The 13,727-nt window shown below is 52.7% G+C and overlaps 5 protein-coding genes across 5 annotated transcripts; 3 read left to right on the top strand and 2 right to left on the bottom strand.

Annotated features, from left to right (window-relative positions):
• Nucleotides 1–1,363: 1,363 nt before the first annotated feature.
• Z517_11216 (uncharacterized protein) lies at nucleotides 1,364–3,742 on the top strand (the record flags this gene model as incomplete). The annotated part of the gene is made up of 2 exons (XM_013424824.1): nucleotides 1,364–2,539; nucleotides 2,597–3,742. 2 exons carry the CDS (start codon nucleotides 1,364–1,366, stop codon nucleotides 3,740–3,742), a joined length of 2,322 nt encoding a protein of 773 aa, XP_013280278.1.
• A 1,895-nt stretch (nucleotides 3,743–5,637) lies between these two features.
• On the bottom strand, nucleotides 5,638–6,849 carry Z517_11217 (uncharacterized protein; the record flags this gene model as incomplete). Its single annotated transcript, XM_013424825.1, has 1 exon — nucleotides 5,638–6,849. One exon carries the CDS (start codon nucleotides 6,847–6,849, stop codon nucleotides 5,638–5,640), a length of 1,212 nt encoding a protein of 403 aa, XP_013280279.1.
• A 1,138-nt stretch (nucleotides 6,850–7,987) lies between these two features.
• Nucleotides 7,988–9,382, bottom strand: Z517_11218 (uncharacterized protein; the record flags this gene model as incomplete). Its single annotated transcript, XM_013424826.1, has 2 exons — nucleotides 7,988–8,312; nucleotides 8,376–9,382. 2 exons carry the CDS (start codon nucleotides 9,380–9,382, stop codon nucleotides 7,988–7,990), a joined length of 1,332 nt encoding a protein of 443 aa, XP_013280280.1.
• Nucleotides 9,383–9,906: 524 nt separating this feature from the next.
• Z517_11219 (uncharacterized protein) lies at nucleotides 9,907–10,889 on the top strand (the record flags this gene model as incomplete). The annotated part of the gene is made up of 2 exons (XM_013424827.1): nucleotides 9,907–10,060; nucleotides 10,114–10,889. 2 exons carry the CDS (start codon nucleotides 9,907–9,909, stop codon nucleotides 10,887–10,889), a joined length of 930 nt encoding a protein of 309 aa, XP_013280281.1.
• Nucleotides 10,890–11,504: 615 nt separating this feature from the next.
• Z517_11220 (uncharacterized protein) lies at nucleotides 11,505–13,236 on the top strand (the record flags this gene model as incomplete). Its single annotated transcript, XM_013424828.1, has 2 exons — nucleotides 11,505–11,717; nucleotides 11,776–13,236. The coding sequence occupies 2 exons, from the start codon at nucleotides 11,505–11,507 to the stop codon at nucleotides 13,234–13,236; spliced, it is 1,674 nt and encodes a 557-aa protein (XP_013280282.1).
• Between the last annotated feature and the right edge of the window lie 491 nt (nucleotides 13,237–13,727).

Below are 13,727 nucleotides of genomic sequence, written 5' to 3' on the forward strand. Positions count from 1 at the left end.
TTGGTATGTTTCCGATTGCGGAAGGCGGCAAAGCCGAGAACCGAATGCGAGACACGATGACGTCGCTTACATGGACTAACTAATTCTGGTTAGTCATGTGGGAGTCGAGAGATTGGGAGGAGTTGATCCAATCTGTGGGGGATAGCGAGAATAACAATCAGTTCAACTGGTACTCGGTACAAACCCCAAGCAAAGAGTGAATCAGCCTTGTCAAAGACGTCCCGTCCGTACCGAGCTTTTGTTGTTTGGTCTGAGTGGTGCTTATGGTGCTTGGGCAATTTCAATTTCCTTTGGACCATTTGACCACGAGCTGCTGCGCCTCCTCACGCGCAAGCCAAGGAAGATCACTGGATGCCGGTGGTTGGTGGATGGGTCAGGGGCCATGATCCCAATTCCGCTTAGCGCCCATACTACTGGGGCTGCTGGGCATTCTTGGCAAGGATCTGGCATCTCGAGGTGTCTCCTTTGTCTGCGCTCTTGTCTTTTCGGCTAGCCCCCTTGATCCCCCCTCCCTGCTCCCTGCCCCCTGTTTGCCTGCGCCTCCTCCTCCCCAAACCTCCCGTTCTCTCCCCAATTTTTCACACCCAACTGCCCTATCGTCTTCTGCCGTCGCAGCCAAATTCATCCTCCGTCCTCCCCCAAACCAAGACACTGCTACCCATAAACAGACACGTAACCACCTGGGCAGGTACTCAGTACAAAGCGGAGTACCGTAGTGCCGCAGATTCCACCAACCCGATCAACTCCGGTTACAAGTTCAGTCCCTGGGCCCCGAGGCCCGTTGAGGTTGCAGAGCTCCACGCGGTTCTAGCGGAGCATCTGAGCGTCTGAGCATCTCCTGTTCAACTTTCCTGCGTGTCAAATCTTGCAGCTCATCCTGTTCCAGCCTTCGTCACCACTCAAACTCTCACTTCTTCACCAACACCCATCCACACACGCTCGCTATTCACCCTCGACATTTCCCCCCCCCCGTACAGTACTCGACACCAACTTGCACCTTCAATCTTTTTCTTTGACATTTTCTTTGTCACTGGAATAATTGAAACGGCGACGACGACGACAAACGACAACGACGAACTCTCGCTCTTTTTCACTCATTCCAATTCCCGGTTTTTTTCCACCCAACCTCCCTTGCAGATCCCAATGACACAACTGACCACCCTCCTCGAATAAACTGTTTCCTGCCATCATCGAACTCACATCTGAAGAATAAAATATAATTTCTTACTACATTACCTGATCATCGACTGCTGAGGAGGAGTTTGCCCTGGTTGGCGCCCTGGAATCTCTTGCAACCGCCATTCTTTCTCCCTGAACGACCGCGTCCAGTCGCAGACGCCAACTGCGACGTTTTCATCCCAAAATGCGACCTCAAACTTCACTCTCCTACCTCCTCTCGGCCTTCGCGGCCATTTCATTATCACCTCTCGCCCTCGCGGAAAACATCATCGAGTCAAACTCGCTGAATTCTTGCAAGAGCGGCTCCAACTTCACGGCAACCCTGTTCAACGTTGCTTACACCCCGTCCAACAGCAGTATCAGCCTCAACATTAATGGTGTCTCGTCCATTGTAGGAAATGTTACGGCGCAGTTGGAAGTGATTGCCTATGGATTTACCATTGTCAACGAGACTCTCGACCCGTGCTCCATGGATCTGGCGGGCTTCTGTCCCATGCAAACAGGTCAAATCGATATCGAGACCAACATCGATGTTCCCAAGGATGTTTCTAAACAAGTTCCCGGAATCGCATACAGCGTGCCAGATCTGGACGGTGTGGTGCGTGTTTATGTCACCTCCCTCGACACGGGTGCGGTGATCGCGTGTATGGAAGCCGATCTCTCCAACACCAAAAGCGTGTACCATCCAGCTGTGGGCTGGGCCACAGCCGTTATTGCCGGTCTGGGTCTTGTTGCTGCTGGTCTCACGTCGGGTCTCGGCCATCCCAACACGGCTGCTCATGTTGCTGCGAACGCGATATCACTCTTTGGTTTCTTCCAAGCACAGGCCGTCATTGGAATGACTTCGGTCACGATGCCTCCGATCGTGCAATCTTGGACACAAAATTTCCAGTGGAGTATGGGCATTATTCGTGTAGGATTTCTTCAGTCGATTGCAACGTGGTATCAGCGTGCGACTGGCGGAACCCCGACTACCTACCTTTCCACCCTCAGCACATTTTCGGTCCAAGTGCAGAAACGCGCTATCAAACGGTCGCTGGATGTCATCACCACTTTCGCAGCCCAGAACATGCGCTACTTGGCCAAACGCCAAAGCTCCGCAACCACCACTACCGTGGCGAACGTCAAAGTCGTTCGTGGAATCGATAGAGTCGGTTTTAGGGCTGGAATTGAACAGACCAACATCTTCATGACCGGTCTGATATTTTTCGTCTTCATCCTATTCTTAGTTGCAGTCTTGGTCGCCCTTACCAAAGCCATTCTTGACGGCTGTGCCAAGGCCGGTTGGATGAAGACTGATAAATTCCTCGAGTTCCGAAATGGCTGGAAAATTGTCATCAAGGGTATTCTTTTCCGATTGGTGAGTACACATCTTCCCACGTGAGACTATATAGGATCGCTGACAAGTGTATTATAGGTCCTACTCGGTTTCGTGCAGATGTCTGTTCTCTGCTTATGGGAATTGGTCGAACGAGATTCGGCGGCTGAGGTTGTGTTGGCTTTGGTCGTTTTCATCTCCATGGCTGTCGCCTTGGGGTGGGCGTCTTTCAAGGTCATTCAGCTAGCGAAGAAGTCGGTCGCCATGCACAAGAACCCAGCCTACATCCTCTACTCTGACCCCGAATGCCTCAACAAGTGGGGATTTCTCTACGTGCAGTATCGCGCCACTGCATACTACTTTGTGGTGCCCCTTTTGGGCTACATTCTGGTCAAGGCCATCTTCATCGCGTTTGCGCAGAAATCACCTGTGGCTCAAGCCGTGGGTTTGGTTATTGTCGAGGCCGTGGCACTCATCGCCATCAGTGTCCTTCGGCCATTCATGGACAAGAAAACTAACATCTTCAACATCTCCATTGCTGCGGTCAACTTCCTCAACGCTATCTTCCTCCTCGTCTTTTCGAATGCATTCGGACAGCCCGAGATGGTTTCAGGCGTCATGGGCGTTATCTTTGCCTTCTACAACGTGGTATTCGCGGCTGTGCTGTTGATCCTGGTGCTTATTGCCTCGATCTATGCTATTGCATCCAAGAACCCCGAAGTCAGATATCAGCCGATGCGTGACGATCGAGGAAGCTTCATCAAGTCTCAAGCCGCGCTGACGACCGAGTTGGATGCGCTGGGAGCCACGGCCAGAGGAGATGGGCAGACAACATACAATAACGACAAGGGTTACGATGATGATGCTTCCTTCTCGAGCGAATCGCTGAAGCATCAACCTGAGGTGACACAACGACCTATGTCTCAAAATCATGCTGCCCAACCCCAGCAAGACTTCAACACGCCAATGTATCCCAGCGACCAACCAGGACGACGTGGTCCCCCACAGTCGTATGAACAGCGACAAATGTACAACCAAGGTTACAACGCCGGCGGTGACTACGGGTACGGTGGGAGACCAAACACAACCTCCTCGCAGCCGTCGTACGATCGAAGCGTGAGCAGTGTTGCCAGTGGTGGCTACGGGGCACCTCCTCGTTCCGCGCAAGGCGGATATCCTCCACAGCAAGGGTTCCGACAGCAAAACAATGCCAGTCCCTGGCAAAGAGGAGCTGGCTACGAGTGACTACACTCGGGCCAGGAAAATGCAGCGGTGAATGGAGGCGAACAGCCAGCGGGAGACCATCGACATCTCAATCCGCATGCGAGCCAAGACAGAAGAGGGAGGCTCGAGATGAGCGATATGAAGCTTGAGAGCGGATATTGGGACCGAGATTGGTGGACCCGCGAGTATGCTAAGGGCTAGAACTTGGCCGAGTACAGTCAGGGAAAAGGAGGATGGAGGAAGGAGACACACACACACACACACTCTGAGAGGGTCACCATGTGATGAGACATGAAACTGAATCTTTTTTCTTGCATCAACCGACCGTCAACAGCATCTTGCGCGCTTGGAATCATGGCCGATTTTGACCAAAAACTGTCATCTTTCAGGTTATGGCATGGCTATTAGAGCTGCGAAAGACTTGCAAAGCATTGAAGGGGGGGGGGCATTTTCAAGGAGTGCATAACAGGAGCATCCTAGCGGCGTTGACACATTGTCTCCTACCTTTTTATTGTATGAGTATACTCGAGTACAAAGAAGGGACCAAAGATCCGTATTCTAAACAAAGAGATTGATTGCACTTGGATTTGATTGGGAGAGTTTGACTAGATAATAGACATACTCGGTACGTACTTTGTATGAGTATGTCATTTTGAGATTGTACAGAGTACGGAGTATGCCTACGTATGACGAGGCCACTACCTACCTGTGTACGGAGTAGGTATAGGTAGCAAGGTCCTTGATTAACTCCCATATTCCCCACGTACGGTGTTTCTGTTTCCTGGGGCTTTAGCTGGGAGAGAGATAGAGAGAAAGACAGGAACAGAGAGAAGAGGACTACTATCCATAACGGGTGACGGGAGATGGGAAAAGGAGAGAAGGCCCCATTGGCAGCACCTACGGCGCCCAGTCTAGCCCAACTCGGGAAATACTCATGAAATAATAATAATCAATTACCTTGTATTGACTTATTATGAAACGGGCCAGAAAGGGATAAAGGCAAAGTTGTCAACGTGGTCAGGCCAGGTCAAGCCAAGTCAAGTCAAGTCAGGTCAGACGAGAACGAAGGACGAGGAACGAGTGAGCAGCCATCATCATCCCGCGTCCCCAAGTATATTTCCCAGAAGCGGTAGCTATAATATACCTACTTACATACATACCGAGTACGGTAAAAGTTGAACCAGGACAGGAGGCCCCAACAGGATCCAAACCCCCACAAAGGCCAGGTAACCTCACGGAGGTGAGTGATCAGTCTGGACCGCGACGTCAAGGAGCTCATAAGAGAGTCATTCTTGACCGAGAAGACAGGTCGGTTACAACATGGGTTAAAGCCACCGAGTGATCTTATCCCACCATCTCGATGCTCTCGAGCGTAGTCTGGTATATTCTCAACGTCGCTCTGGCATTTCTGCAAACATCTGAAAATCTTTTCAGAGTCGCTATGCAGCTGCCAAGCGTGACGATGCTTGCTGCGAGCCCGACAAAAGCCTCTGCCATCGATTTTTCAATCCAGTCGTATGTGCTCTTTGTGCTGGTGCTTCATGCAGGGTGTTAGCGCGACCTGCAGAGGAGAGAAAATGGACGAACGTGTTCGGCTGAAAACGCGGTGGTCTGTGCGGTGCATATGCATCATCGTGTATTCATAATACAATCATCAATACCAATCAATGTCAATCACAATCAATGTCAATCAACCATGTGCTCTTTCCGTTTCGTATTCGTCTTGGTCTCTTGGTCTCATTATATACAATTCTGTCGGCCTTTGGTCGGGGCAGACTTGTCTTCTAGTTGCCAGATTTTATTGAGTGGCCTCCCCCTTCCCAGGTTGGGTTTCGAGTCTGGAGATTTTGATGTGTCTCTGAAGGCGTAACAACCGACTATCGACAGCGGATCAATGCCACGGCTTCAGAACAATGTCATGAACCCTCGGACTGGTGGCGGTAGCCGCCTCGTGTCACCGAGTCTGGCGAGCTCTCGAGTAGTTTGCCCGGCGAGATGGGAGGCAAGGGCAGTTTCAGCGGTGGGCGTGTGTGCTTCTGGTCGTCCAGGAAGAGCAGAAATGGGATTCGCGAGTTCTTAAGGCGCAGCCAGTTGTCGTAAGCCATTTCGCACGACCCGTTGTCCCAGATGGCGATGCGGATCGGGCTCGCCATGGTCGGCATCTTAACGTAGTAGAAGAGCTCGACCTCGGCGTTAGGCGGCGCGCCCCGGTGCTTCTCCAGGAATCGTCGACAGTGCGGCAGCACATAGTCGTACCCGTACTTGGTGAGACCCGGCGGACAGCGCACGCGAAACAGGTCCTGTATCCTCCCGCTCAATACCTCCTCTTGAACGCCGCTAATGGCGCGGATCTCGATGTAGTTGACATATTTACCCGGGTATACCCTCATCCAGAGCTCCCCAGCTAGGTGGCTGGTACTGCCTGGAGGAGCCATATAGACATGATCAGGATGACCGGGAGAGTCCTCCCTACTACTGCCAGCAGAAAGAGATGTGAGAGTAGTAGACGATGGTGTACTTCCAACAGTGGATTCCGGATCGTGGGGAAATTCGTGCGCCTGGCTGCCTGATGATTCCTGGCTCGCGGGAGTCTCTCTTTTCCAGAGCTCGGGAATCCCACAAACGGCGTGAGCCCAGAAGTAGAGAGCATTGTTCAAGCACGTCACCCAGTTGTGGGACCGCGTTCTCTCAAAATAAGGTCGAAAGTCAGGGCAGCTCTCCACCTTACTGGCAACAGCCTCGAAGTCGATCCCGTAGTTCAACACGGAGTGTGCTCCATCTCGGATCACCGGTGAGACAATCAGCTCTTTGATCGCTGCGTCAAGACGCTTCACGACGTGGTCGGGCAGTCCCAGCTCCAGCTGAAGGCGAGCCAGACTGGATCGATACAATTCCTCCTTGGTAGACCCCTCTTCAGTAATAGGTTCTGCGCCTCCACGGGGACAGGGGGAAAGGAGAGCCTTGCTTACCATAGTCTCCGATAGGTGGTGCACCGCTGTCTGTTTGCCTAACCTGGTGCAGCTGCTGTAGGGCGGTGGAGCACGTGAGAAAGGCAACGCGAGTGGAGGAACGTGGCCAATATTAGTCGCGCTGCTATTGATGGCATCGAGCCGGAAACTGGATAACATGTTGATAGGGGAGACGGTAGAAGGAGGAAGAGACGCCAAACGGCGGCGTCGAAAAGGATGGGCGTGTCCTGTATTTTTGCATTTTTCTTTCCCATCTCTTTTGCACCGACATTGTGGTCTTGAGCGCCATGCTGCTATGGCACTTTCACTCTCGCATGGTTGGCCCCCTTTGATTGGTGCTGCAGGAGTGCCACTCGCGTCGGTGGTGCAGGTTGACTATACCTGGCAAGTACAATGGGGTCAGCTGCGTTTCTGGATCTTTTTTCCGCCATGCACATGATGACGGACTGACATGTCAAATTGGGGAAGATGTTCTTGTGCTGTCGAATAGCAGAGGCGCAGGGGAACAAGGATGCTGGGGATGAGGACGGTGGACGAGGCGTGATAGGCTCATATCCCAGCCTCACACAAACCTCCACGCTCAAGTACCGAGTACGTCGTAAGTAGCTGCAGATGCGCCCTGGAAATTCGAAGCGCCAAAGTTTCTTCTGCCACGTTCAGTCCAATCCGAGAAACCCTTGGGCAGCACTAGATTTGCTATCCCAGATAACCGACCAAAGCAGGAAAAAAGATCGGATCCCGCAATCCTTTGCCTTTCAGCATGTCCAGGCGATTGGCCTGGCCAGGCGTTTCCTCCTCTTCGTATCCACTGATGCATGTCGAATAAGAAACAGACTAGGAAGTCGAATTCAGCGCACCACAATTGCCCAGGACGCTCTCTCTCGGCTACACTTACTGACTTTTAGGGAGGGATGACGGGATGGGCTCAGGTGGACGGCAGTTGGCCATGCCTTTGGTCTTGCAGCTTGGAAGGTGCATGATGTTTGTGGGAAGAGACGGACGAGGGTTGATGGATCGGTGAACAGATGGTTGGATACGAGGTGGATCCCGACCTGCATGTCCTGTCCTGTCCTGTGACATTGCGGTGAAGAAAGCCAGATGGATGATGGATGGTGCAGTCACTTGGGCCTTGTGTCGTGCGACGTGGTGTGCCTTGTTCCTCCTCGTCTTCTCTCGGTGTGTACAACAACTTGGCCATTATCACGCAGAAGTGTCTCTGTTGACCAATGTGGCTTCAATTGGATGAAAGATATCGTCCTTGCAAAGGCTGCTATTGAATCCCAACGCATGAGCCTCTTTACACCAAAGGCTTTGCTTTATCCACTTTCATCCTAGGTACCATTCCCAAGTGTCCCATCTCGTAATACATCTCAAAGAGAGCCTCAATCGTGTCGACAAAGCCAGTCCAGCCCAATCGCCTCGCCTTGTTCATACACAAACTACCAAATTTGCTCAAGGCCGCATCGCCGAATTCAAAGCTCGCCTGAGGATCATTGAAAGGGTTATCGGTCAGTTGACCGCCGGACGCCTTCATGAGCTGCTGCCAGGCCTCCTTGTTTTCAGGTTGCGAAGCCCAGTCGACAAGTGAGAACAGGATGCGAAATGTTGGAGCAGGGCCGTATCTGTGACTCAATCAGCTACCTTGACGTACCACATATGGTACAGATTAGAGGATTCGCACTCACCCCATAGGAGACTGTTTCCCGCCGGTGCCCTTGATCTCATGGAATTTGGTCAGATCCTCTTCCGGGGGATGGACGCCCTTCTCAACGCCGAACCATCGTGCCAACTCCTCGTAGAAGCGGTCAAAGGACACAGGTCCGGTGTCCTGGGAGTTAAAGGCCTCATTCTTGCACTTGTCCTCCAATACCGCCCACTCGGATAAATAGCCTGTGAGCATAGCAGAGGAATGATGATACTCAAATTGCCAAGTGTCCCAGTCTCCCGGGAAATATAAAGGTTCACCCTTTTGCGCTTGTACGGCGGCATAAAGAGCGAAAGGATGGAGGGCATTCATCTGGGCGTTGTTGACGGCGCCCAGGATCCAAGCTGGACGGACAACATTCCACGCGGTGTTGCTGGCTTTACAAAATTCGAAGAGCAACTTCTCTTGCGGGTAGTAGAAGTTGGGTTGCAGGTGCGCCGGTTGCGGGTCGGACTCGATAGCTGGAGTACGGGCTCGACCAACATGAACACCGTAGTTTTTCGCCCCCGTTTGCAGCAAAAAGCGCTTGGGAATGATCTTACTGAGGGTGAGAGCCTGAAGGAAGTTGTCAAGTAGCGCACTGTTCACTTTGACCAGTTCATCGGCGTTGGACCAAGGGCCACTTCCTGGCGGGGGCTTTGGCTGCAGGTACGAGTAGAAGAAGACGTAGTCGGCTTTGACACCAGCTGAGGTCATGGCATCAGCGATCTTTTTGGGATCCTCCAGGAAATCGACTGCCACATGTTGGACTCGCGAACGTTGGGATTCTGGAAGAAGAGCCATCATTTCTTTGGGTGGTGGGCGGCGTGACAAGGCGTAGACCTTGCTCCAGCGCTCGGGGCTATCAAGCAGCACCCGCATCGTATGGAAGCCCGAAATGCCATTGGCACCAGTGACAATCGCCGTGAGGTCCTTGATAGACGGGTCGAAAGTGGGCAGATTGTGGTAGATGCCTTTGTGTCGGACGGGGTAGCGCTCGGAGCCCATTGTGATTTTGTGACAAGAACACAAACTCAAGGTGGGTTTTTTTGGACGCTGATGTGAGACACGAAAGGATAGGCAAAACAAACCTCTTTATATAGCTGTGAAGAAAACGAACTGGGTGAACGGATCTCACCTCGGGTCATTGCCTCTTTTGTATTTACGAAGACTCTTGGGCGTGTGGATCAATTGGCATTATGCAACTGCGCGGGGTTCCTGACTCGGTGTGCCAACCACTCCGCTGATAGCGAGACAACCGCGGAAGTGTCGATGAAGCATTTGGGGTAAGGATGAGGATTGAGTTTATCGCTTCTGTAATTATGAAATTGAGAGAATTGGGCCAGGCCCATGGTGACCATCACGTGATCAGTGCGGAGAAGAATGTTGATGCCAGACGCGATTCGCGATTCGCGATTCACATGCAACACATGAAGCGAAAGTGAAGTCTTCAGAAAACTAATCAACTCAACTCAACTCACCTCGGACTAGACAGCAAACCCCCCAGTGGAACCTACTGCCGGCCGTCCAAGATGCTCGACTGGCACGACTTTGACGCAGTCTTTCAGCCAAAGACCGACTATGCTTATGACACCCGAACGGTTGAGAGTATCCTCAAACACCGCAAGGAATTCGGTGACCAGCTATTCTTTGACCGCATCTGGAAGACCATTGGCCTTACAAGACGTGAGGCCTTCACTTTGCATCAATATTTGTCAGAGTTACTGATCAATCATCAGCTGCAAGGAATAACTATCCACCTCGATCCAACCAGGATCTGCGCAATTTGTGGTCCAAGATTGTTCAGTCGACCGCTCCCGATGAACAGAAACTCGCCCTTCTCTACTACCTGCTCCGAGACTGTCGCCAGCTGCCCAATGCCGACTCGAACTTTGCCCGAAGAACATATCTCCCTCAAAGGTGGCAGCTTCTGGTGGCAGGGTTGTGGGAACTTGACCACGCTCAGTTCTCTCGTGCCCTCGAACACCTCACAGACCCCTCCCTGACCCCGACCTTCACTGACGAGATCCTCCTTACCCTCCTGCGACATCCAAAATGCGAGCCGCCCTTAGCAATGACCTATTACATTGCTATATCTCCACCACTGGAAGATCCGGCAGTTCTCGAGGCATATTATGATTTGATCATAAGTAACAACCTGGTGGAAGCGTATTATTTCGCACAGAGACAAGACGAGACAAAACATAAAATACTGTTTGAGAAACTGGTGGTGGCCGTACTTCAGGACAGCCCTGGGCGTGCTCGGTCGGAGCGGGCAACGCTTCTGGTTGGGCTGCCATTGACCGTGCAGGAGGAGGTCTGGTTCGAGCGTTGCATACTGGACGGCGCAGCTTCCAAGCTGCCGGGTGCAAAGGACTCGCTCATGGCCAGGAGAATTGTTTTGGGCAGGTCAACTAGCGACCCAAATGTTCTGGGCAGGCTGAAGGGTGATGAAATTGGGGGAATCAACTGGGACGTCGTCAAAGCGGGAATTGCCGACGCTGTGTCTTATTGAGACCCCTCCAGCCATCCTTGCGCTTTCTCGAATCGACACAGCTGTTATCCCAAAAAGACATTGCTGGGGAGTACATTTCTAAGCTACTATACAACTGTCACCAGCGCTATCAACTTGTCGCGGACTTATCCCGCTGCACTCGACCTCTCTAGCCTGGTGGTGACGCATTACCTGCGGCCGCTGATGACGCGGGACTGGGACGAAGCCGGGGAATCGCCGCGTGAAACCGAAACACCCGACTACCCCTTGCAGTACTCGTACCTTTGATACATACATTCTTACCACACTTTTCACCCACGGGAGCTTTTTGGGCCAGCAAGCTCTCTGTTACCGCCTTTGACAAGACCCTCCCAAACCATGGTTGATTATCCTATTATGCACTGCGCCTCGCGTCGTCGCGTCACGAATTATCTCTGTTGTAAGCACCAGTATTCAAGCCGTGGCTGACTTACGGAAGAAGAAGAGGTTGCGGAATTTATTGAGACTGGATATTTGAATAAAAAGTTGGCCAGGATGACCTCTCACTGGTCCTTCAAAGGTGTGGCTCGATGATCATTATCATCAGCTCGCAGACGCGCGCAACATTAGCTTGGACCTCTACACTTGCAGTTGACGATGCTCCCAACTCTCCTGTTATGTTGTGTCTCGACAGTGTTAGCTACAAATGAGTTAGTGCACCTTGACTACGCCTCTTACAAAGGCAGAGCTCTTGCAAATGGTGTCACTCAATGGCTTGGGATGCGATATGCCGCAGCCCCAACGGGACCTTTGAGATTCGCAGCGCCCCAAGACCCGCCCATCGTCCATGGCACTCAGCAGGCTAATAAGGTGACTTCCAATCCCACTCAACTGTTCAAAGCTCAGACATCGCTGACCGTAGTCTCAGCACGGTGACATCTGCTTTGGGACGGGCAACAATCCTCGTGACCCAAGCTTGTCCGAAGACTGTCTCTTCCTGGACGTCTATGCTCCGAGTCAGGCAACCAACACCTCGAAACTGCCCGTCTACTTCTTCATTCAGGGGGGTGGTTTCAACTTTAACTCAAATGCAAATTACAATGGCAGCGGCCTGGTCTCCGCATCCGGGCATGGGATGATCGTTGTGACCTTTAATTATCGCGTGGGACCGTACGGGTTCCTTGCCAGTCGCGAGATTCAAGAATCACCGTCTGCCACCTTAAACAACGGTTTATTAGACCAGCGCAAAGCGCTCGATTGGGTGCAGAGGTACATTACTCATTTCGGCGGAGATCCAAACCATGTTGTTCTTGGGGGAGATTCCGCCGGCGCTGCATCCATCGCCTACCATTTGACGGCATATGGCGGGCGAAATGACGGGTTGTTTGTCGCCGCAGCCGCCGAATCCGTCAGTTTCGCGCCCATGTTGACTGTCGAGGAAAGTCAGTACCAATATGACCACTTGGTGAAGAGTCTGGGCTGCACATCTCGCACCACGAGTCAAGGTTCAACTGGCAAGGACACCACTGTGTCGTGTCTCCGCTCAAAGACAACGGCAGAGTTCCAGGCCCAAAACCACAATCTGCCGTATCCGGGAGCCCAAAACCCGCCCCTCTACATGTGGAATCCCGTCATTGACGATGGAATGATTCGAAACTACACCTACGCCGCCTTTGATAGCGGCAAATTCCTGCGTATCCCCGTGCTGTTTGGCGACGACACCAACGGCGGGACGGTCTTCACCCCGCGGGGGACATCCAGCCGGGCCCAGTCCAACACCTTCTTGCACGACCAGTTCCCGGACCTGACGTCCGACCAGCTGCAGCGCATCGGCGAGCTCTATCCCAACAATGGCCCGCAATTCCCCAACTCGGGCTCCTGGTGGCGTCAAGTCTCCAACGCCTACGGCGACATGAGGTACATGTGCCCGAACCTGTTCATCGCGGCGAGCTACGCTCGCTACGGCGTGTCGGGCAACTGGAATTACTGGTACAACGTGCAGGACGCCTCGCAGGTCCGCCAGGGCCTGGGGGTGCCGCACACGGTCGAGCTGTCCGCCATCTGGGGTCCCGAGAACACAAACGGCGCGAGCCCGCCGAGCTATCGTCGTGGTGGTCCCAACGCGTGGATCGTCCCGCTGATGCAGAGCTACTGGATCAGCTTCATTCGCACGCTGGACCCGAACCCGTTCAGGCTTCAGGGAGCCCCGACATGGCAAGAATTTACTCTCGCTGATGAGGAGGGCGGTGATGGTGCCACCGCAGCAACAACAGACTGGCTGCGAATGTTCTTCGACACGGCCGACACGACGGGCATGGCCGAGGTCAGCGCCTCCGTCAGGAAGAGATGTCAGTACCTCAACTCGATCGGCATAGCTCTCAAACAATAACAACTACACAATTCCATCTAATCCTATGGCTTGACCTACAAGTCCTTGTGGAAATAGGGACGGAGGATCCTTCCTCCCCGAGAAGGGGAGATCGCGCATGCACACGCCACGCCGCGCCGCCGCGCCATGGCTGGCTGGTATGTATGCTGGTGCAGACACTCGCAGTCGCTTGGTGGGCTGTGAGTAGTTGATCCGGTTGGTCGGTTCATCCTTCCACCCGTTTTGGACTAAAGACTGCCTGGCTGGGCAGTCAAGGCAGTCTCAAAAGAAGACTATCTCTATAATGGCGGCGATGAAGGATCCATGTATAGTAGCGCTGGGTGCACAGCGCCTTATCAGGCTAATTATGGGTAACCCACAGATGGGTATACCAAGCACCTGCAGACAGGTGTCACAAAGTCACACACACAGACCCAAAAAAGAAGCAAACGAAACTATCAAAAAGATCTCGGACCTTATCAAAAGACTACATGGCTCTATCGCACCCTACA

The sequence above is a fragment of the Fonsecaea pedrosoi genome (assembly GCF_000835455.1).
Source record: "Fonsecaea pedrosoi CBS 271.37 unplaced genomic scaffold supercont1.7, whole genome shotgun sequence".
NCBI classification, from domain to species: domain Eukaryota; kingdom Fungi; phylum Ascomycota; class Eurotiomycetes; order Chaetothyriales; family Herpotrichiellaceae; genus Fonsecaea; species Fonsecaea pedrosoi.